This window comes from Augochlora pura, chromosome 7 (assembly GCF_028453695.1).
Source record: "Augochlora pura isolate Apur16 chromosome 7, APUR_v2.2.1, whole genome shotgun sequence".
NCBI classification, from domain to species: Eukaryota; Metazoa; Arthropoda; class Insecta; order Hymenoptera; family Halictidae; genus Augochlora; species Augochlora pura.
The window spans coordinates 17,827,523-17,852,175 of NC_135778.1; the positions used below are offsets into that span (position 1 = coordinate 17,827,523).

At 36.1% G+C, this 24,653-nt stretch overlaps 1 protein-coding gene across 3 annotated transcripts in view; it reads left to right on the forward strand.

Moving 5' to 3' along the window:
* LOC144473729 (uncharacterized) overlaps positions 1–24,653 on the forward strand; it is a 55,867-nt gene that overhangs the window by 28,957 nt on the left and 2,257 nt on the right. For 2 of the 3 annotated variants that reach the window (XM_078187873.1, XM_078187875.1), the window contains exons 2-8: positions 827–1,087; positions 8,153–8,224; positions 16,931–17,111; positions 21,056–21,190; positions 21,965–22,116; positions 23,100–23,460; positions 24,238–24,427. In XM_078187873.1, coding sequence (XP_078043999.1) covers positions 827–1,087; positions 8,153–8,224; positions 16,931–17,111; positions 21,056–21,190; positions 21,965–22,116; positions 23,100–23,460; positions 24,238–24,427 — 1,352 coding nt within the window. The remainder of the gene's footprint in view (positions 1–826; positions 1,088–8,152; positions 8,225–16,930; positions 17,112–21,055; positions 21,191–21,964; positions 22,117–23,099; positions 23,461–24,237; positions 24,428–24,653) is intronic. The other variant, XM_078187874.1, reaches the window with a different exon arrangement.

Genomic DNA, 24,653 nt, shown 5'->3' on the forward strand with positions numbered 1-24,653 from the left:
TTTTCTATTTTTACTTTTTCCATAGCTATTGATTTCTTGCAGAAATAACAAGTTTTCTTCGCTTGCACACTACCTTCTAGTTTTTCATATTCATCTATAAGTTTCCCTTTGATGACATTTAACGTAATTTCAGTGTCGGGTTTGCTTTCTAACGCTGTTACGAGATATTATCCTGCTGGAAAATACAGGGTGTCCCTGAAAGTATCTACAGGGTGTCCAGAAATTACGTATAAAAACCGTTACAGCCGAATTCAACAGAACTTAGTTGCTTCCATCAACGTGGCCGACTTTATTGACCCCTTCTTTTGCATTCGTTTCATACCCCTCGGCTAAGAGTCTAGTTTCTACTCATATCAAACTTTCAAGACCAATGTTGTTCTCTCACACGGTATGTGCCGCGTAAAGTTTACTTTGACCGTATTGTATCCCCACCGTGGGACCTATTCGTCATTTTGGGGCGAAAGCTAAACTCCCTGATCCTCGGCCTTATTTTCAGTACTCCTACCCCAAATACATGACGTCACCAAAATGATAATCCAGAACCCCAACTTGCCTATGGCTCCTGTTTATTCTGGTATACGGTTTCTCAAATTCTTGCTACGGCCCGACGACCATTGCACAAGAGAAAAATCAAGCTGCAAAATTAACCCCTTGCCATACGTTAACGAGTTAGACTCTTGATGGAGTTAACGGCACGACGAAGATTATGTTCAAGTTGGAAAATCTCATTTTGGTCAGAAGTTTGAATTAAATTGCTTCAGATAAAAGTTGAAAGACTACGACACGGGTGGTTGGTCGATGCATTAATGGAAACAATCTGTTTCAGGTCCCCGCGAGTCGGAGGACCCCTCTCGCAGTCGTTAGCGATGATCCCGCCGACAATGCACGGCCACGAATTCAATCAACCCCTGTCGAGGGTGGTTATGGTTCGTAAAACGGATCAAAGGACTTTCAGCAAGGGAAGAAGGGGCGGCGAGCCTCTTCTCGAAACGGTAACCAGGGAGACCGTCGAGCTCTTCAACGGCGGCCGCGCCGAAAGGAAATACACGTCCGAAACCAGAGACATCGTTACGCCAAAGTCGAACAGGTATGTGTCGTTTTCTCTGAATTACACGATCGAAAGGCACACGAGTAAAGGAAACTGAATTTCCTGGAACGTAAACGAAAGTGGTATGTTCGACGGCCGTGTGTTTACGCCGGTCGAGTCGCTTCCAAGAGAAATACTTTTACTCCGCAATATCAATCCAACAAAACTTATCCAGATCAGCATTAATTGATTTATCAACGTTGAACAAAATTGGCTAGAAGTTATAGTAGTCTACCTCTCCTAATAACTGAAATGAGTGGCGTTCGCTTTGAAAAATTAACTAAAATAGGTCAATGTTCAAGCCTTAACTTGAACAACGTAGTTACGTAACAACGAGTTACGGGAATAAAGGAATGGCACTCGTTTTATTTATTAGACATTTCACTTGGTAGATTATCTAGGAAGTTTCCCTTGTATTGTACCTAAGTACAGTGGATTAAACAAATTTTTGCACTTAGTTTTTCTGTTTAATGTAAATAAGAAATATGCCAATCCCTCTTATGACAGTCCTTTTATTACTAGATAATATACAATAAAAAGATTAAGAGTATGCAGGGCTATTTAAAAAAAATATATCACGTACCTTTAAATAACCTGCGAAAGTCCACTGATCAGGAAATCTGTAGATATCATCGTTTTGGTCTCTTTGAATGGTTTCATTTCACTTTTACAACTTTCCATTATCCTTTATACTAGCACAGAGAAATTGAAGCAATCTGTTTCTCATGACTCACTTGTGTATGAAACAATTATAAAAATGAATATTACGACAGTACCGTTCCCAACAAATTCTTGCCAGGATGCACAATAGGAGAACGCACAGACCATTCTGAAAATGAAATGTAGTTTTCTAAAAATCATTCTATAATGTAGGTTGCCCTATGAGCTGATATTATTATTTTCTATTGACATTATTACAAAAAACTGTATGTACCAATAATTTTGTTTATCCACTGTATTTTTGCAGGGCATAGTGTAATATTTTGGCAATTTAGAATTACGGTAAGGAACAAAAATTTTTACGGAAATACAAAGATAAAATGATAACACATTTAGCTAAAAATCATGTACATACAGTAATAAATCAAAGAATGGTACTCAATGCTTAATTTACAAAGTTTTTTTAATAGTTCTTTGCTCTAAGTGTTTAACATACTACTATATTGATGTCATTTAACGTTTTAATAATAGAAATGCAAAAGTGTTAACAAAAGGTTCTAAAAGCATGATCTCATGTGTCCGTCATCGTTTGTCTAGAACCTAGAATCTAGAGCATTAGCCTAACAAGAAAAGGTCACATTTATTGTGTCGTCGATTTATATGAAATTTGATCTGTCGATTCTGAAACAAAAATAATTTGACCAAGTCCGAGAATTTTCCTCAATACTCATTGTCTACAAAGTTATTTGTTGTTCTATTCTCCTATCATAGATGTACATATTTTTCTTTTTGAAGTTGTAAAGTGACGCAATAGCGAAACTGAGAATACAAACTACAATATTCTACATAAAAAAAGGCAAGAAAACTAAAAGATGAAAGAGAAAACGAAAAGCCTGAAAACTCGGGGTATAAATTCATTGCATTACCAGATTCTCTATTGTGTATCTACAACCTTAAGAAAATAATTGCGTGTGTCTGTGGTCGAGGATTGAAACATCAAATATCTCTCCAAATAATGAGTAGTTACGAAAATTCTCGGACATAGTCAAATTATTTTTGCTGTAGAATCGTCAGACCAATATGGAAATCGACAACCCAGCAGATGTGACCTCTCCTTGTAAGTCGAAAGAAGCCATCTGTTTCTACAAACGTAAATGTATCGCATAAGCCAGAACACAGGAGTCATCCTAAATCTTGTAGATGAGGATTATTTTGCGCAACCTATCGATGTAAGCAATTTTTAAAATACGGTAACATGACTGAAAAAGTAAGTACATACTTATTTAATCATTATAATGCAGTTACACTATGAGAACATTATTAAATCGAATTGAATTATGCTAAATTGCCAAAATATTACACTGACCAAAACTATTAACATGATCGATTAACGAATACGGTTTTTAGAAACGTTGCGGAGAACATATCGTTCGTTTCTGGGTAAGAATTTCAACATTCAAACCTAATTAATGTGTACTTGCTATTGAATTAAACATTATACAAACATAAAGATATGTTCAGTTGTCAGAACAGAAAGAAGTTTAGTGTACCTTAATCTGATCTTTTTCGTTTACACTATATTTAGATCCTCATAGAACTTACAATATTCTATCCAGTAGTTATGTTAATTTTCGTTTTATGTCAGTTTCTGTAAGTGTAAATGATGCTCTGAAGTTTACAATATGTTTGAATTGTCCGAGCAATCAAAAATATTAAATAATTGTAGTTGCAAAAGACTTTTCACTCGGTCAAGAGATATTTTTATTGATTCGATTAAATAACAACCTCCTGTTTAATGGTAATACCTTCTAAGCGGTGAATACTAACGAAAAATAAATAAAAATTACTCACTAATAATAGTAATAAAAATTACACTAATTGTTTATGCAATATTAAAACGTTCTCAAATGATTCAAACACGCTGTATGCTGGCATAACGTACAAAGTGTGTATTAGATATGACAGTTTCCTGTTGAAAAATTGATAATTCTTTTGTAGTACACTGCTGGTAAGAGATGGGGTATTTATTGTTTAGATCAGCTCATGTCGAAAACCATTTAGGTAGTATTGCATGATTTGAATAAAATCGATAATAGAATATTTGAAAATTACTGAGAAAATAACTGTTGCCTGAATATTGAAGCATGACACTTGTTTCTCTTCAATGAGTAGGATTAAAAGTGTTTCAATGTCTAATCGTATTTATTATCGTGCAGTACCGATAATTGCAGAATAATTACTGAGTTACATTCGTTGCTCGATCGTTATCTTCCCAATGATAGATCATTTGATAGCAATATACAGCACATCAATATCGTTTATGGTGTCGTATACTTGTACTAAAATTGTTACCTATAATTATTTATTTACCCAAGGAGGGATACTTGAAACAGATTACCCGAATAACTCGTTTGTTTTCAACAATAGAATTAAAATTGTATGATATCATTATTATACATTATATCTATTACAATTAACAGTATATAACATAAATTTTTGTTACACTAAAAAATGGAACGTTTTGTAACAAAAATAAAGATAACAGATCAAATATTAAAAATAATACATACTAAAATATTTAACTTACTTCAGATTATCCTCCTGCATTATAATTATGTTCGTATCAATCAAATATACCATAACAGAACAACTTGTATTGATAATTTTGAAAATTTATTTTTGCTATGAAATATACATACAATTTTTATTCGATTAATCAAAATATTAATTCTCTAATTATTCTGTACTATTCAGTTCTGTACTATACATATCATGATTTAATCGATGATAAACTGCACGAGCCATAATCCATCTTTTTTCGAATTATAGAAACTTATTACGTATGTACATTAATATTCATTGTAAATCTTTCGATTTTTAATTACTACCATGTACATACGCAGTCTATCTTCTTAAAAATGTAGGTATAAATAATGATACGTGTGTATATATTAGCGTCAGATGTTCCGAGAGAAAATTAGAAAGTAAATAATAATACTAACTTATGGGGGTTAGAAGCATGACCATAAAATATTTTAACAAAACGATCGGTCAATGTTGAAACGCCTACTGGAATAATATGGAAAACTGCAGTTTTCCTATAATATATTTTCTTGTTTTCACATGAAAACGTAATTTCATAAACACTTAATATTTATACTCGATTATGTTACGTACCATAAAAAATATTTAAATGAAATATTTGAAAATCGCCGTTAAAATTTAAAAAACGACATGTTGTATGCAATACTTTCAGTCTATTATATAAAAATTTATACTTTGAAGCATTAATTTTCTTTAATTTCACTACACGTTTAATAAATTGCTGTATATTTAAACAAAATCTCATGAAACGTTACAAAGATTCGAAGAAATATCAATGAACGTTTTACAGATTGATTGTAACATCAGCGATTCCAACGAGCACAAAAAATTCGTTTTTGTTCGTTTTACGATGCGTGACGGTCTTGACCTTACCGTCTGACTTCTTAGTTTGATAGGTATGCAAATTCATGTTGTCCTTGCTTATATAACTAATTAATTTCTCGAGTTAGGTACACATTTCGAACTCATTTAACAGGCGATTTGTATCTAATACATTATCCTATATACGAATTCTTTTTTCGTAGAATATATATTTTCCTTTTCCGGTTATACAATTGTTTCAACATTATTGAAACAACTCCCAATATCTTTCATTCTCTTTACGTTAGTATTTTACGTCTGCAAATGAATTTCTTTGCTTATACAGTCGGAAAAAGGTTTTTGTATATTCTTTGAAGGCGGCTGTCCATCTCAGAGCAAAACTCTTAACAGTTGCTCTGTTGTATAGTCTCGCATACGCGAGACCCATCAGGCCCCATACCCTTCTCCTATTCTGTATATTCTGTATCAGACTATAGCAACTGTCGAGAGTTTTATTCTCTGACTGACACGCGACTTAACACTCGGAACTGTTTGGACCCAGAGTATAAATATTGTTACTTAACTATCCGATATGAAACAATTAATTAAAATTTTGGCGAATATTCTATTGATCTTATCGAATAGATCTTATCGAGATAGACCTAGCCTTTGCCAGTACTACATGTATTGTATATCTTTGTTAAAGAGGTCCGACATTCGAGTGTTAAAATAGAATAACTTTCCTGAAAGTTAATTCAATTAATTTGAGTTTTTTGAGATGCTACATGGATTAGTTTATTAAAGGATGTGCACTAAAGTTTTTGAAAACTTCCCATTCGGTTAAAATTGCGAAGAAAATACTATATTTGCTTCTTTATTTTCTCGTTTACAGGGAGCTGAATAAATTAATATTTTTAAGTTATATCGATTATATATACATATTATGAAACTGATTGTGAGTGTAGGAACAAATAACTATCACGAGTCAGAAGTGAAGAATAGCGATTTTCACTGTTTTTAACTGTTTATAATACAACAAATTTTGCTAGCTTTCCTGTTATTCCAGTTTAGTACAAGTTCCTAAATATGTCTTTTACATATTGTGTAGCGAACTGAACCTTCGAGTACTTAGAAAAGCTACAGCTATGCGTTCTACTTTGAAAAAAGTTACTCCATTTCAAAAGGCATACGGAGCCTTTTCTGTCTGACTGTATATGTATGTCATGTTACTTTCATTTTAGTTTCTCGTGTTTGCCTGGTAAATAACTGCGCACACTCTTCGGTCGTAATAGTATACATACTATGTAAATATGTGTGTATAGTACCGTTAGCGTTTGCTATTGGAAACGATGACAGTTCAGTTAAATACGGAAACAAACGCGGCAATTGTTATATAGAGTGATCAATTGAAATCGATCCAGTCAAATATCTTCAAAAACCGTTGAGGATACTAGAAAATGTTTTAAACAAAAGAATCCCATCACAGTCTGGCTTCCCATTGGTTTCCTCTTAACCCCTTCCATTTTATTTTCATTCCAAATTTTTTTATCATTATTTGTGAAAATGTTCTAAATAAGTTTCATTTAGAACATCTTTTGAAGCAACCTATAGTTTAAAAGATAATTAAGTACGAATCTTCAAATGGGTCATCCTGTATATACATATATGAATAATACAATAATATAAATCTATAAATTTTTCGTATTTATGAAAAAGTGGAATATTTTTAAAAAATTCGAAAATAATATTTTTGTATAACATAAGAGAAATAGAAATTTTCTCATGTTTCAAATATTGATTTGAAAACCTAATTAAAACGCCTGCAATTAGCTGTTTCTCTTTCGATTTGCTCCAAATTAAATAACTCACAACAATCGAGTGTTGTTATTTGAAATTAACAGAGCAGATAGTTCCTGCAGAAAGATCGCATTGCTTTTAAAAGTTAATAATTGATTTAATTTAGGCTTGGATATGCATTAATTTTCTTTATATACCTTGGATTTGCAACAAGGACAATGAGATGCAAAATTTCTTAACAATAATTTTATGTTTGCGTTATTGCAAATTTCTTGCAGATGTATTAATTATATATCGATGAAAGTACATGTTTAAAGCTAATTGGTTTGTAGTACGATACATTTTCCTGGGAACGTTTTAATTTCTCTCAGAGCATCTTGAACATGATTAAACCTAAAGCCACGTCCACATCATCTTGGACAGAAAACAAAGCCTAGGAACTGCAGGATTAAACTGCGTATTATACGCTTTACATAGAAAGGATTAAAACTATAATACGCCAAATCTGCAGTTTACGAAGTAAAGGCGATGTAAACATGGCTCGAGGAGTTTAACTCTCTACTTTGACGGTCGAAAGATCATGCGAATTTTCTCAAGTGAAACTAGTTTGTTTTTAATTATTAATGTTCAAAATAATATTGTACATTGTAACTGCATGATATAGGAAGATATGAAATATTTAGATAGAACGGAAATAAAGAACCTGAACGTTTCCCAGCAATTCGTTAACATTTTAATTAGAAAAAGAAACAAATTTTCGGAATGTGAATGTCTGCTCGAAGGTAAAAAAATTTTGTCTTAGTTGTAGGAAGTATCGTATTTCTTCGTCTGATAATTTTTATAAAATGGGAATATATTCTGAAATTCCTCCGAAGTCTTCTCTGCTTTCCGTTTTATTTGACCTATTAATTTTGATCAAACAAGATTTTTCGACGTAGCTATTAAATTCATTGAAGGAAGAAATACATCTTCATCCGTCTTTGGTATCTTTTAAAATCGATTGCAAATTTTGTACTGCAATCGATAGTTTCGCTAAAGAAAAAAGTCAATTTTAAATTATACTTAAAAAATGTAAAAAAAGAAAAGTTTTGAAGTTTAGAAAATTTTATTTAGACAATTTCTAAGACCATCAAAGTAGGGAAGTTCATTAAGTAATACTGAAATGTCGTTTCTGTATATGTTGTAAATCGTTACCCCTTGTAGTATGCCTTCGCTCAGCGTTAACGGAACCAAAAAGAAGGTGGTTGGCTTTGTCGACCAGATATCACCCGAAAGGTATTCACCTATACTACGTAGTACAGATTTCTATACGGTAGAATCACGATTATCTGGTCATCCCCTATCAGAATTATCTGTTATACAAATACTTTTTGCATGTTTTAAAACTAGCAACGTATAAAACAATTTGCTGTAGAAATTGCTGCAGAAATTGATGCACTAAAATCGGATAGTCGACGTTCTACTGTATATTTTTTATAGTTAAATGCCGGTTCCAACGCAGCCGAACACCGCGAATCTTTCGGCTGTTCGTCGGAAGAGGTCCCTCTCCCCTATTTGTATAACACCGTAATTTTCGGGGCTCCGTTGGGGTCGGCAAGTGGCCTTATAATTAGCTTCAATAGCAATGAGTAATGCGCAATGATTAATGAGTAATGATTAACGAGTAACGAGTGGTGCTGTAGGCAACGGCCGCGAAGTCGGGAGAAAGTTCGCGTATCCTTTAGTATTTCTGGAAACGAGAGTCACTGGTCTTGCACGTCTCTTACACGTTTTAGACGAAACGGGTACTTACTGTTAGAAAGAACCAGACCTGCCCTCTTCTGCCGACGAAGAATACTTTCTATTTCTACCACGCTTCGAAGTAGAATAGAAATGAAAATACCAATGTTTCACCCATGGATGGAAAAGCTTCCAAAAATAGCCATTTCAACCTGCCATGTACGTGCGTTTCCAGACAAAAGTAAACGTTGTTAACCCCTTGCCGTACTTCGACGAGTCCGGCATGTCATAGAGATTTCTGTTAATATCGTGTTTAGTATAAATGTTATTCCGTTTTTCATGCCGGAATAAAATTCTGTCCCCTTGTCATCAGTATTCAACCATTTAAATAAACGTAGACAAACGAAATAAATATTTTTCCTTTTCCTTTTAAGAAATTCAAGATTTATACAAACCGTTACCTAACCGAATGATTGATGTCGTAGAAAACAATAGAACTTCTACTCATTATTGAAAACACATGTCGTTGTATTTTGTTCACACTTAAATACTTATATTTATTTTTTTATTATAAATTTACGCATCTACACGTACTCCTTATGTGCATTCCAATATTTTTACTATAATACAATTATTTCACAATATATAATAATTCTAAGGACAAAATTTATTGTAAAATTTGCACGGCATAATAAACATATACAGAGTCAATGATTTTTCCGTCTTCTTACTTCAATGTCTGAAACCACGAAAAATTTAAATGATGCTAAACTTATACCATTGGATAAGTTTAGTTGCACTAATGTACTGTGTTTTCCTTTATCTTTTTGAGAAATCTCTAGTATTTTGTATAGAATTTGAAATAGTACTCAGGTGGTTCTAATAGGAATCACTGTACGTGCAAGTGTTGAAAGACGCTCGTCGCTATACCAACAACAATGGATTCCAACAGCGTTGAAAGTAACAGACCACGAAAATCTGGGCTAAACCCGAGGCAACTTTCAAAATTTACGTTCACGTATATCGGCGTCAGTGCGTCTACGGTTTAAATGTTTCGCTAATGTATCCGCGAAGGTTAATAAACCATCGCGGTGTGGCACAATGTGAGTCACAGCGAGACGCAAGAAAGGACGGAGAGCATTGGAGCAACTGAGCAACCTTTCTTCTGGCCGACCGTGGCCGTGGTCGAGGCGAACCCTAGGAAGAAGGAAGTAAAAGCGAGCGGAACAGGACTGTGTGGAGCAGAGTGGCGAGGCGATGCGAGGCGATGCGAGGCGAGCGAGTTAGCCAGGCTTCGTGTAATTCTTCGATGCGCGTCGAAAGTTTATCTCTCTCGAACAGAGGCGCCTCCCTCAACACCTTCTTCCTTCCTCCATCCACCGATTTCTCTCGGCTTCTCTGACGTTACTTCACCACCTGATTGCTGACACTGTAAATACGCCGCGCTGTTACGTGACAAAAGGAGCATCGACTTGTCGCGCAGCCATGCTCGAAATCTTCAGCTTTGCTAGAATCACACTCTCGCATTCGAAAATCAATCGCTTCGCGTGGCTTTCGCGGTCACTTCGCGCACTTATGTCACTCACCTTGCACTACATATCTCCATTCAGCTTTTTCAGATTTTTATACCGTATATTGTATCATCCTCTTACGCAGAAATAGCTTGTCGATTCAAAAATGTAATCGCTCCTCTCACCGAAGATGTCTCATAATTTCTACTAAAATCAAACTTACTCAGACCTGTAAGTGTCTAGTGATGGGTGTGATGCAAGTCCGAAGAACTTGTTTGGGTGCACATTCGCAATTCACGTTTTCACCATTTTGAACGTGCAAGCACAACGTCTGATATTAGTAAATATAATATGTAGGATATACATTACGAAAATCTGTCAATTTTCTGTTCAAGTGTAGGATTTTTAGATGACCAGCCTTTTTACGATCTTCTTTCAAGAAAGTAGGAGTGAGATAATTACCCATCCATGTCAAGAGAAATGAATTATTTATTATAAGAGAAATGAATTAATTTCAAATATTAAAACTAATAATGTGTTATGGAATGGCAGAAGGGAGACCTCGCAGACAAGATTAGATGATGCCAATGGATTCCATTAGCAATCCATTGGAATCGTGTAATCTCATTTGTGAGGTTTCCTCTGTACATACTACTCGGAACATATTCCGAGCAGAATCTCTCGACACCATTGGGCATTGCTGGTCTCGAGTGGAAATTCCAAGAATTGTTGATCGTCTGACGCTCCCGATTAGAGTGCCGCAAACAGGGATGCAACGAGATGGGACAATATCAACGTTTCAAACAAAAAATAAAATACAAAGATGAATCGATTTATAGATAAATAATATACACTCCTCTTAACAAAATTCAAATTACTTATTTAATATAAGGAATACACTTTCTTAATCTTTTATTCGTTATTCGAAATTTTTATTTAACCCCTTGCACTATAATAACGAGTCAGACTCGTGCTAAATCGAAATAATATTGAAGTCTTCTGTTATCAAAGAAGACTTCTGTTATTTAGAAATAAATAAAGACAATAGAAAAATCAAAGATATCTGGTCCTATTAATGACAGTATTAATGACAGTATTATTATTGTGTCGTAGTGCAAGGGGTTAAATAAACATTTTGTCCAGCTTTGTGACGAAAGATCTCTGTGGACGAACGCACCAGTAAGGTCAACGGTGACCATCAACGAAGAGAAAGGAGAGAAAGGGAAGATTCCCCATTCGTCTCGCACCGATCGTGGCGGAACTCTGTTTTCTATCGATGCGCAGATCGAATAAATCTGTCTGGCCGACAAATTTATGCTGTCGAAGCTGAACTGTGTCAGATACAATTACTCGCGAATAATCCTTGTTTTTCCGTGAACGAAAACGTTCATCTGTCTCGCGCGAGCAAAGGTTAGGGATCTTCCCAGCATCCAGCGAAATTGCTATTCATTACCGAGCGTGTAATCTCGCGTGCTTCGATCGTGGAACTGTTGCAGATTGCGTTGCAATCGAGTCGAGCGAACGAGAAATGGTCCTGGCATCCGGACGCGACACACAATTGTCCCAAACGCTGAAACGTTAAAATTTGAAAATATTGGAAGCCTGTTACTTATGTTGCCAAAGTTTATATTGACTGCTATCTAAATATCTGCACCCGGATATAAAATCAACAAAGACAGCATTACTATTATGCTCTGCCATATAATTAAAGAAACCGAAACTCCAAGATATTTCAAGGTGTTTCTAATTTATCTGTAATTTATCGATTCCAAAAATGTCAATGAATGAAAGCAGCAGTCTTTAAAGAATGGTATTTTTCGGATTCAACAGAACATCACGAAGAAGCAGGAAGAATAGAGTCTTATTGCTGTTAGGCAACGCACCATCGCGTGACACAAAGGACTTAGATAACATATCTATTGGAATATGTACAATTTCATATTTATCTCCAAATTTATCTTCCCTTGTGCAACCAATAGATCAAGGAGTTATAGAGAAACTAAAAATATTTTATCGTAAATATGTACTAAAGCACACGCTATTTGTAGAAGACGTTGAAGACTTGTCGTCATTTGTAAAAGCACTGGCATTACGAAATTGCAGCGTTATGGTGCCTGACGCATGGAATTGTGTCGCCGAATAAAATTTATACATATAGAGATTTAACAAGAAATTGATAAATGAAGAAATACAACTTCGAAATATTCATAAAACAGCTTCATTTATATCATGTTCTGCAAATTGTGAAATTAAGGATATTGAAGAATGGCTTAAAAGCGACGATGAATTGGTTCGATGTTTCGAGATTCTTAAAAAATTATGAAATAATTTCAAGAGTAACAAACAAAACTGTTGATACAGTAGTGGAGGCGGAAGATAAATAGATAATGTAGATCGTGAAAATGAATTAGTTCCTAGACACACTAACGCCCACTATTCCTTAAATACACTTGTTAAGCGGTTAAAGACATGGCCAGAAAAAGGTGAAGCTATTTTACCAATGTCAGAACAATTTGAGAGATTCGGCTTTAGCAAAGTCCTACTTCGATGAAAATAATTAATTTTGTAATTTTATTTATATTTAATAAAATCTACATTACATATGTACAAATTAATATTAATATTTCTTTCATTGCATATATTTATATAGTATTTCATGTCTATTAAACAATAAAAAAAAATAGATTCCTGTTACTATATCGTGATAGTAAGATCAAGATGAATTCAATGACCTATAGTAACATGACTTTCACGTGACCTTAAGCCGGCCGTGCATCGCATTACTCGGTACGATTTTTAACTGTCGCATCGAAATCGACAGCGACTTGAATAAAAAACGAATAAAAAATGTGCAGAAATTAATGCAAATAATTGTTAACCTTTATTACTATTTGTCATTGTTGCTAAAAATAGCGAACGATATAAATTGAGTTATTTTATTCCTATAGAGCATAGAGCAAAACTCATTGATCACTCGTAATTGCAAGGTAAATATAGCGTTAATTATCTGGATGCTACAATTCAGAATAAATTTCAAATATTTCAAAATTGTATGCTATGGTATTCAGTTCATTACGCTCATTCCAACATAATTCATTATTGTGTAGAAAATATAATGTGCAGAGACAGAAAGAGAGAGTTGCCTCCGGTCGCTGCACTCTCACGTGGTATTCTAATGTTTTGGAATGTGATACTTTCGTCGGAAACGTGAAAAATAAATTTCTAGTATCACAATGAAATCAATTAACCTTTCAAGTGTTTGATCCGTACGTTGCGTCATACAGGCGAGAGGTGCGTCGTTTGCCGCTAGATTTGCAAAGTTCTAAAGACAGTTACTTTGTATTGCTATGTAGAAGTAACAATAGTAACTTATAAATTTATATTGTGATATTTGTCGAAAGTATCAAAATTGAATGAATTTCTCATATATATATATTTGTACAATTTCAATAACTGCCAACAATAGATCCCGACAATTTAACTTGTCCAATGAATTTTGTTGATATGTGACAATTAGGAAATATTTCATTTTTATATGCTACCTTGATCTTTATATAATCTATGATGTAAGTATAATGCCAGTGCAAGAAATATAATCTCCATGGCATCCATGTAATATACGAATGCAATATACATATGTATATAGTCAGAATCGGGTTTCCAGAAGTTTCAGCCGATTTCGTTTCATCTTGTCCTTAAATTTCTAGATGGTTAAGGATAACCAGGAACTTTTCGAGCGCAATGAATCCAATAGGAGCGTTAACGTTGGAGATCGGAGGATTCATGGCGCGGTGTCTGATCCGAGTCGATCGCTGTGAACCCGTTTCGTATGTGCATCGCAATCTCGCAGTTGCAATCGCGATCGATCCCCCCGAGAAACGCAAGATCGGTTGTCTCCGCTTGCAGAGAACGCTTTCTACCGACCCTCTTCGTTCACCGGCCATTCACTTAACAGTTAACGCACAAAAGACCCACATTCCAGACGCAGGACTCTCGAGGCGAATCTTGTCTGGTGTTTCGAGCGAATTACCAGGCGGTGGTGCGTCGCGACGCGACGCGACGCGGCGCGACCCGACGCGCCTGCTTTAGTGCCGCTTACTTATTTAATTCGGTTTGATTCAGCATCCTGATGAGCGAGAAACGAGGCTGAAGAGAAACGGATGTTAATTTAACGCGTTCGCCGCCAGACAAATATTTTACTGGTCTGTCTGGAAACGTTGAAGCGGAGACCCTTGTTAATCAGAGAAAGTAATGGAGCTGTTCTTTAAATAAAAATGGTCGACTCTAAACTTTTTTTTTTCTTAATTGATCTACGTTTGGTGATTCTGGTTGCCTCTCGACGGCGATTTCTTTTTTCGAAGGGAAAGCGTGTATTGCTCACAAGAATATACATATAGATTGCGAAGAATTCCACATGTGTACGGACTACGGGCGATATCAATGCGCGTTCGAATTTTATGCACTGTACGTGCACTTTTCTAAAGTTATTTGCATTTCCCGAGTTGTTCCTATATCTCTTTAGTACAATATTCGGAATGATTTATTTGAATTGAACAACACAGAAGAGCCACACAGAAGTCGAACAAATCTATCCGAAAAGACGAATGCCCCGTTGTGAATTCCCTCAAATGTCAAGTGATTCCATCCGTGACGTCACGGGTGAACAGTTCAATAGAGTAGAGGTAGCGAGCAGCAGGGTTGTCAGGGATGCTGCCGCATTTGTAATTGATCACGTCGCATGTGTCGACTACGCTGTCCTCGTGACGTGATGAATGAAGTCATGTGGCATTTCAGTCAACGCATGGTGTTCAGTTTGATTTAAAAAGTTACCAAATTCGAATTTCAAAAATACCATATACAGGTTCATATACAGTATTCAGAAATGTGTATTCTTGTAAATACATATTAAATAAATATTATCAATTAACCAATATAATGTATTAACAGAAAATACAATGAGAATACTGGATGTCGACATTTATTTAAGACTAGCTGTCATCTTATACCGCCTATAACAAGTAGTGATTAATCGTTTTTGTTACTATGATTCACGTTCCTGTGTTTCAGAATAAGCCATTTCTAACGTAAATAGTTCACTTTACAATTTCCTATTATCCTTATCGATAGTGAGAAAATAGCATTGCCCTATTTATACGTATTGCGCATCCAATTCATGCCAAACCCAGATTCTATTAATCAATTTTAATCTGTTTGATCGATGCAAATATAATTACGAATTTTATACTTTATAATACTTTAAGGATCACGATTCTTAAAATTCATATTCTGTGATACATACATATTCATATTCAATACTATAATATAATTTTTATTATATAATAATATAATTTTTTCGGAACGTTAACTAGAACTTCAGAATCTAACTCTGAGAAAAAAAGAGTTAAAAAATTTGGTACGATCTTCTTAAAAAAAGCTTTCATTAAACCATGTTATTTCAGCTAAAAAATATCCAAGCAACCACTAGAAACAGAATAAATGAAGATGTTCACGTTGCGTGGTGCACACCGTATAAATAAAATAGTTCCCTTATCGCAGATCTATGATAACAAGTTTTCTTTACTAAAGATAAAAAGAATTTGCACCGAAACAGATGGCGAACATTTTATTGCATCCAACGATTACTGAGAGATTGCGTATAAAAGTGGCGACTATGTTATGCTATAACGTAAGAGCATCGAAAGCTTGAAAAGCTTGATAAGCTACAATATCACGTTTACCGTGACTCACCCTTACAATTCTAACCTGAATCATTCCTTATCTACCGCGATAAACCTGCATTGTCCTTAGACGGTGCGTATTGCGCGGATAACTAACAGTTACTCGGTACGATTCAATAGTTGCAGTCTAAGTCTGAGCTAGACTTTGGTCAATTTTAATCTACTTAATAAAATCGTTGATTCAGTCGTGTCGCTGGTCCTCCAAATAAGCACCAATATTTCCTACAATTAGAGTGATATTCGCAAACATGTAAGTGCCTACGTACTACAATAGATTAGTTTTTATTTTTTTATTTTCTGTTTGTTTTAGTCTTACCTCTGTAAATTATGGAATTTGGTGAGGAAATGATGTGGGCAAAAGAAAGCAATCAGATAATGAAAACCCCTGCCATTGTAATGTTTTTTTTTTTTCATTTTCCAAGACATTTTCTTTTAGTCAAAAAGCTTTTACCGATATTTCTAAAATAAGGAAATTGCAGTTATGTTGGCAAATGGAATGAAATCATTAAAATGTTGAAACTTTAACATAAATTCGGCATCAATATCTGTTCTGCGATTGCTTAGTACACGCACAATTTTCTCACTAATTTGAAGTGTCACAATTTAGGAGAGGGTTCACAAAAAAAACTCAAGAAAAATTGTACAGCCCTAAGGTCAGCTCGACTAGACACTTTTATACAGTAGTGCGCCATCGTTCAAGACCATGCCTCCATAGAATTCCGATTTCTTGTCTAATTTGTGAAAGATCTTTCACCTAGCCTGTGCGCCACGATAAATAGCAGTCGTTTGAATGCATCGCTTTCAAAGACCGAAGTTCGAAATTGCTTGCATCGCAACCAAATAACTAGTCCCGTTGTCCCGACGGAATTCCCATAGAATTAGTTTGTTCGAGCCTGCACCACCGCGGTCACTGTGTCCCACTGTGATCCACTGTGATCTACTGTCTTTCACTGTCTCGGCATTGAAAGCCCCGTTGTCTTGATGAATCCACCATGTAATGCGTTTACTTGCAGGTCGAGGACGGATTCGGTAAGATCGAAGTCCCCTCTGACGGCATCGCCGGCGTCTCCAGGACCATTGTCGAATTCCCTCCACGGCAGTTTTCACGGTAGTTTAGGGAGCGATGGCATGTCTTACAGCAGCGCCAGGTCGTCCTCGGCGTCCCCCGACTCCGCAAGATGCTCGTCGACACCGGTAATCGTACCAGTCATAACGACTAGATATAATTCAACTATAAATTCTTAGCAATATTGCTTCAGAGGCGATGCTAACAAACGTACACCTAAATTCTACACATCCACATTGTTTGCGCTCTGTGGTAACGAACGCGATTCTAGTCTTTACTCTTCGTGCTGTTATTATGCTTTAAAATTTTCAGTTGTCACGTGAACATTTTTTGAGAAAACGTACATTTTAGTGACTAACTCGTTGTCATGGGTCCTTCTTATTAAGGAGGATACAAGACACAACATTGTACTGATATCAATTATCGTACCAATTAGAAGCTTCAATTTCTTGAATGGGCCTTCTGTCTCGAGTTTATTATCTAGGTTAAAAGTTTCTTTAATCCAATGGATTTAGAAACGAGTAAAAGTACTAATTAGACTCGCATGTACTATCTTCTACTTTTGACCCGGTAGAATCGCGAACGGTACCACTATACGGCGCTCGGTGGTCCGAATCGGAGAATTTAGCGACGTTTTGTCAGAATCTCCATTTTCTGGTATCGATATCTCTACCGAACTCTTGTTGCTTAGATTCGGCGATCTTTGAACGTCTAGAGAAATTAAAGCACTACAATGGTTTCAAAAGAGCATGCGACACTTCCCATGGAACACCCTGCAGTCGAAGACTGCGTAGGGGTTGCACGCGTAAGGGAGAGTAAATGATCGTTTCGTATTTACGTCGGCACGTGACGTCTCCAAAAGATGTGCGCTAACCTACGAGTAAACGAGCAAACGAATAAACCAGCGAACGACATCAAGGTACATTGGCATCTGTCGATGACTCAGTACCGTTCCCTTTTCGAGAGACATGTGTGAATGCTCGTACATCGCCTTGGGAAATCGTTACTCTCGCAACGATGACTAATCTTCTTCAACTGTCAGCATCGCATGTTTCGGAACCGATTTTTCTCGCGCTGTCGCGACACCGGTTCACGTTTAAGTCTACATTTAAGGTCCCGTTCGACAGTTTGCCTAACCCGTTACATTTTCTATGCGTTCCATCAACCTGAATGCAACAGCCTTGCAATTTATGATAGTACCATTATGATTGATCATGATCATGGTCAAAATTAACACTTTATCGACCGGTCATCCATTGGAGGCAAATTATCATCATTATACTATTTCAGAAATTTTTTAAAAATTTGATACAGTATTTTGAAAGTTCGTACAAGTACCCAAAATGTATAGATCAAAGATACGTCAAGATAAATATAACTTCTTCTAATTTTCTAAGGAAACAGGACATTCTTTATTATAAAGGGAAGAAAATTCAACATTTTTGTTAATTAGATGAAACCCTGAAATCATACAAGGACATAAAACTTATAATTAGAATTCATACAAAAAAAGAGAACTGAACCACTATTAGTAATATTTCATCTCATCGATATCTCTATATCTATATCTATATCTATATCTATATCTCTATCTCTATATCTCTATCTCTATCTCCATCGAACCTCGGCATCGACGTAGCGAAAAAATCGATAAATTACAGTGGCGTAGCAATAGCACTCCTACGGTAGTAGCAGAGTTACGTTGAGTCATTCTTCGAACTATTACTGTACATGTAATTCATACAGGGAGAACAATACAAATAAGTAATTAGTAGTGGTCTCATAAACCGGCAATGGTATGTGAAGGTTAATAGATGCCCGAATATTATTGTTGGTGTGTCTGTATATTTTGCCGACTTACTTCACTATCTTCTCAAGTCTAACCACATTCACGACTCCTCGAACCGTGTACTACTTCTCGTACGATTCGAGTGATATCCTGGTAGAAGTAGTAGTTGCATTTATCAAGCATTCGACCAGCCATTGCTCTAGATTCGCAAGGAAATAAGAGTTGCACGGCCTGTCGTTATCACTACCTGTTTTGCCGACATAAATATCTGGAGTTTAGCAATATTTTCGATAGATTATCAAGCAGATAACGTCATAGCTGTCAAAACCGCATATTTTCTTGCACCCTACCCTCTACACTCTGCACCGTGAAGGAGTGGAAAAGCGTACAGGAAACCACAGGTTACTTTCTCCTGCGGATTTAACAATTTCGGAGTCGAAGGAATTCCGGGAGAAACGTGTAACCGTTTTCTTCCTGCCTTGTCGTACTCGAAATGATCGCATTGCGATAGGATGATGGGAAATCTTTGCAGCCGGTCAGTCCCCTACCCGTTGACCATTCCGCATCTAGGTAGGTTATTAGGAACGTGGTTATTGCTGCCTCCGTGCAATCCCGTAATTTTGTTTCGAGCGTTCATCGCCTGCAATTCTTGTACAGCTATTTATCTTTGCGCGAATGTGAAACGATTGGCAAACTAAACGATCAATCTTCTTGGCTTTCCCCGATTTCATCTTCGGCTGATATTTATCAAATCTTCGGGGAACGTGTTTAAGATTTATAAGATATACGGCCTGTTAACATCGATCATTTTTGCTGGCGTTTATGGGATTTCTATCAATTGCGAGCCTACTATTTTTCAGACTTCTCAGATTCCGAGTTTGTGCCAATCCTTTGAATTTTTCGAAAGTCTAGTTTAGTAAACATTGATCAATTTTTGCAAAAATTGCAAGCTGTGGCAATGACAGATTGTTTTAGAAAACTGTTTAATAAATTCATCCCCTTAACGTCTCAAATAAATTCAAGTCATTCTGTCTAGTTCTAGAGAGGTTATTTTCCAAAAAACAGGGCCTCAATACTAACGGAAATTGTTCTACACTACAGAAATGTAATTATTTCAGACAGAAAACATTTCGAGAGAAAATGCTTTAGACGAAAGTGTTGAAGCATGAAATGGATATGTTTCGAGACTTTTACTGGACCCTGTACATGTTAATGTACGTATTTCTACGACAGTCGTTATTTCTATACTCACATGCTCCTTGTCTAAACGAAATGCTACTGGTCATATATCTTTTACTTGTAGAATAATCGCCAATGAAAATTGTTATATAATTAACAAAATGATGTTGACATTATTAAAGACCCCTCTGTTAAAAGCGTAACAGTTTTACGAGTCAGAAGACTTAATTTCACACGCATAAATTATACTAAGTACTATACTACAGCTGGTCGAAATAGCAATTTTCGATCTAAGCTTAAAATGGCTTCGAGAGCAAAGGGTTAAAATACATTTATACGAGTGGAATGAGTTGATTTTCAAATGACTTTAAATTGCAAATATAACCAGAGCAGCTATATGATGCAATTAAAAAATATTTACTTATATGCAAATCAACATTGATAACTATGAAAACTCCAAAGAAATTCCATACATGTTTTGTAACATTCTTATTAGAAGAGATATTCGGGTGACCGACTTTAAACGAAACACGGTGTATATAGAGGTGTGACACCAATATTTGTCGATTAAAAATATTGGGGTCACTGATTTTGTTGAAATCTTATACACTTTTAGATTACATCATTATAGGGGCAGCACTCGGTAATTCGTTAGATTCCCACCTATGATTAAAGTTTCATTACTCTAATGAAATCGAGAGCAATTAGTGGTCACGATCAGCGTTCTCCGGAAAAGTTACTACGCTTAAGGAGTGGGGTAGCGACGCATGCGAAATGCGTTGCAAATTAATGGCCAATCTATCTGAATCTTTCTTCGTTCGATACTATTCTTTCATAATTCGTACTTTTCTTTTACATTTATTGCAAACAACAATTACAGTTACATTTGTTTTCTTATCAGATGTAGAAGTAAATAAGCGAGTGCGTCTTAAAGCTATATTTAGATAAATCTATGAGAAGGACAAAAATGTTCCGTAATGAAAAATTCATAGAAAGTTTTTAAATAATTACTAATATCGTTAACGTAGTGAATAACATTTCATCCCTGTTAGACTACAATTAACAAAGTTTTATCTATTATGCGACACTCTCTGTGTGTTATAGATAACAAAGACTGACACACGTAAACCGTCTGTGCGCAGATTGGGGCCTCCTAAAGAATTCATCAACGTCTGTCTCGAGACGCACAATTACTTCCGCTCGAGGCATGGAGTGCCGCCTCTTCGTCTTAACAAACAGGTAAAACAATATATTGCAATTTCTACGTATTTTTTTGAATTATTACGAAATATTTTAAATCCATTAATCGTTTTGTTATAATGTATGGTGTCCTGATCATTCGTAATTAGTCGAGAGATCGTCATGCAAATGCAAGATTATGTGTATAAGATTGTATTATATTCGCGAGGCACAAAGCAAGGATTAAACGGGACAATATATTGGGCAGGAATTTAAAAGGTTCCATAAATAAGTATTTCAATTATATAATTCCAATTATAAATATATAACTATATATACTAATAGATAGATGACATTATTTACTTGGCACGACGTAGTGAACAAAAAGAAAACTTATAGCCAATAAAAAAGAACTTTAACAATAATTAATCTCAGTCTTTCCTTTGCTATAACTTCACTTTCATTCTTATTTTTTACTCTTGGCATTTGCACAGTTATTCCTCTTCTTTAACTAACTTCTCTCCGTCTCTCCCCTACCTCGATCTCCAGAATCTTTTCTTGTCACTCTCTCGTCATTCACTCATACTATTCGTTTAATTAGTCGATGATGTCAATAGGTTAAATTCATTTATTTTTCAAATCATGTTCCCCCGAACTTGCATCAGACGCCCACAGTACAATTGCTGTGCAATTAGTACAATTACATTCCAACGGATGGGGTATTAGGTGGTGGGGGATAGGTCCCAACAAATTTCTCTCTGCCATCTTCTTGTGATCGGACAATACGTGTTACTGATCATTTATAAACTAATCGATCTCCATTTTTATTTTCAGTTGTGTAAAACGAGTCAAGATTGGGCCAACATATTGGCAACCAGGGGTAGGTTAGAACACAGGGCGAACATCGACTACGGCGAAAACTTGTACTGCATGTGGAGTTCCAATCCAAAGACTATCGTCAGCGGCGATGAACCTGTTAATGAATGGTACGTAGCTCATGAATTTATTGCATTCATTGCAAGCATAATTTCGCGCGAGAAAATGGAAATGATTTTACGAAAGTTTTAACATTTAATGTGCAGGTTGCGCCAAACGATAGTAACGCGTTGAATTTTCCATATTCCACGTTCTACATTTTTCAAGTCCATTCTTTATTATTTAACTATGTCATTCGATTAATTTCACTTCAATTGATTTGAGTACCACCGAACCGCTCCATCTGCGAAATTGAAGTAGTTTGGTTCGGAAATTGCAGTATACTTAATTACGCTACAAAAATTATCCTACTCTTTATAATTTTGTCTACTTACTCGTGAAATTAATTCAAAGACAGAGGATGTATAATACAATTTACAGTAAATCCGTGTTATTCTGTCCGTCTACTTCTAAAATCTAACTTAACACGTTCACGCCGGCGCATACCACCGGTGGCCCGCATTTCATTGTGCCATTAGACGGTAAAATAATGAAAATTTAACGCATACTCATTAAAAACATTTAATGAATAAATGCCGCCCCACGGAGCAGACCGTGAATTCGGGCGTCGCCTCACGGGGAGAACTCTGAAAATCGACGCCGGCGTCAACGTGTTAAAATCTAAACTACTTCAAAAGTATTACTTCCTGAATTATTCTGTATATAATTAGTATGGATGAAAATGTTTAAAGATTCAGTGAATTATTTTAGACACATAAATCCAGTGAAAATCATGGTCATTCTTAGTTCATCACTTTAGGCATAATATGTAGATGGCGGCGTTGCCAAAAAAATGATTTTTTCTTCGCAACAAAAATGTCATGCTCCATTTACTCATTGTCAACCTGTAATTATTAGCTTTAATAAAACTTCGAAAATATAAACGTTGAGTTTTTACACTGATCATCGTCACTGCAAAATTTCTATAAATAAAATATTGATTATAAATAAACATGACAGAATAGATTATCCTACTTTTGTAACTGTTCGATAGGTATGCCGAAGAAGCGCAACATCAGTACGGAAAAGAACCAACCACGCTGAAAACTGGCCACTTTACGCAAGTTGTATGGAAAGACAGCACAGAATTGGGTGTTGGAATGGCGAGGAACCGAAACGGTGAAGTTTATGTCGTATGCAACTACAATCCGGCCGGAAATTATTTGGGAAGCTTCACGGAGAATGTTCTACCGCCTGGTGGTGCGAGTCCTAGCAAGAAGATTTCTTTTCGACCGCGGTACACCATGGACGATCAAACGTGGCAGCAGGAAGCGCTGCTCGCTCACAATGAATATAGAAGGCGACATCGTGTTCCAGACTTAAGGCTAAGCTCTGAATTAACGGCTGCAGCAAAGGTATAATGGATTTGGTTCGGGGTGTATTTGCTCGTTGATCTACGCGAAGTGTTCGCTGCGTCCAGCGTGGACGAAATGCTGCCGAGTCGTATCATGATCGTCCTTATATACCCACGTGCAATCGCGACGCAGCGGCAGGCTGACTACGATTGGTTACAGGCCTACTTGTGAAAACCGACTGCGCGGTAGACACTAACTGGCGCGCTCAATTTACACTTAATTTTTATAAAAATATTAATAGATCGACATTTTCTTGCAGTAATTTTATGTATTTGATATATCTTATGGTAGGATATGTTATGTGGTGCGTTACAGCGTCGGCTATATGGTGCGACGATTAAATAACGCCACCCTCGCACAACTTAGTTCGTCGAGGATGTAATTAGGTGTGAATTAATTTGTGAATGAAAAAATAAGAATGATAAATGTTTGTGGAGGGTGTATCTCTACTATAACAGCAGAACCCTACAACGTGACTGCTGGACAGACGATTCCAGAGTAATTTTAAAATGTAAAACGTAAGCAGTCCCCATTACTTAGTGAAGTAACAAACGATCCGCTGTTCCACGCAATCGTAGTTTGAACTTGGGCAAGATCGATTGAATAACCCGACACGTGAGGAATGCTTAACCCCTTACACTATAATAACGAGTCAGACTCGTGACGAGCGCTTCGTGCCGATAAATGTGGCTGCCAATCACTTCTATTAAATCGAAACAAAACTTGAATCACCGTAATAGTGCAAGCGGTTAATTATCAATTTTTCTATATTTACAGGCATGGGCGAACACGTTGTTAAACACGAACAAGCTGATCCCGCAATTATCGTCCCCGTACGGAGAAAACATTTACTCGATGCAGTGTTCCGATCCGAAGCTAATCGTACCAGCACGAGAGGTAGTCTCAAAATGGTATTCCGAAAAGAAGGATCACAAGTTTGGAACCGAGCCAAAAGTCCTAAATACATGTACGTAGATGCAGCATAAAAAGGACCCCGATATTCGCTTTAATAACGGTTTTGTAGCAAGAAATATTAACCTTTGGTCCGCGTTGTTCGGCTCGTTTTGATTCGAAATATTTAAATCGTTACCAAATCATTCAATCTTTGGCAATTAAATAAAATTAACTGCTGTTACTCGATGAATAACCCAGATGTATCTATGTATATACCTTCAAAGCTATAGTTTGGGATA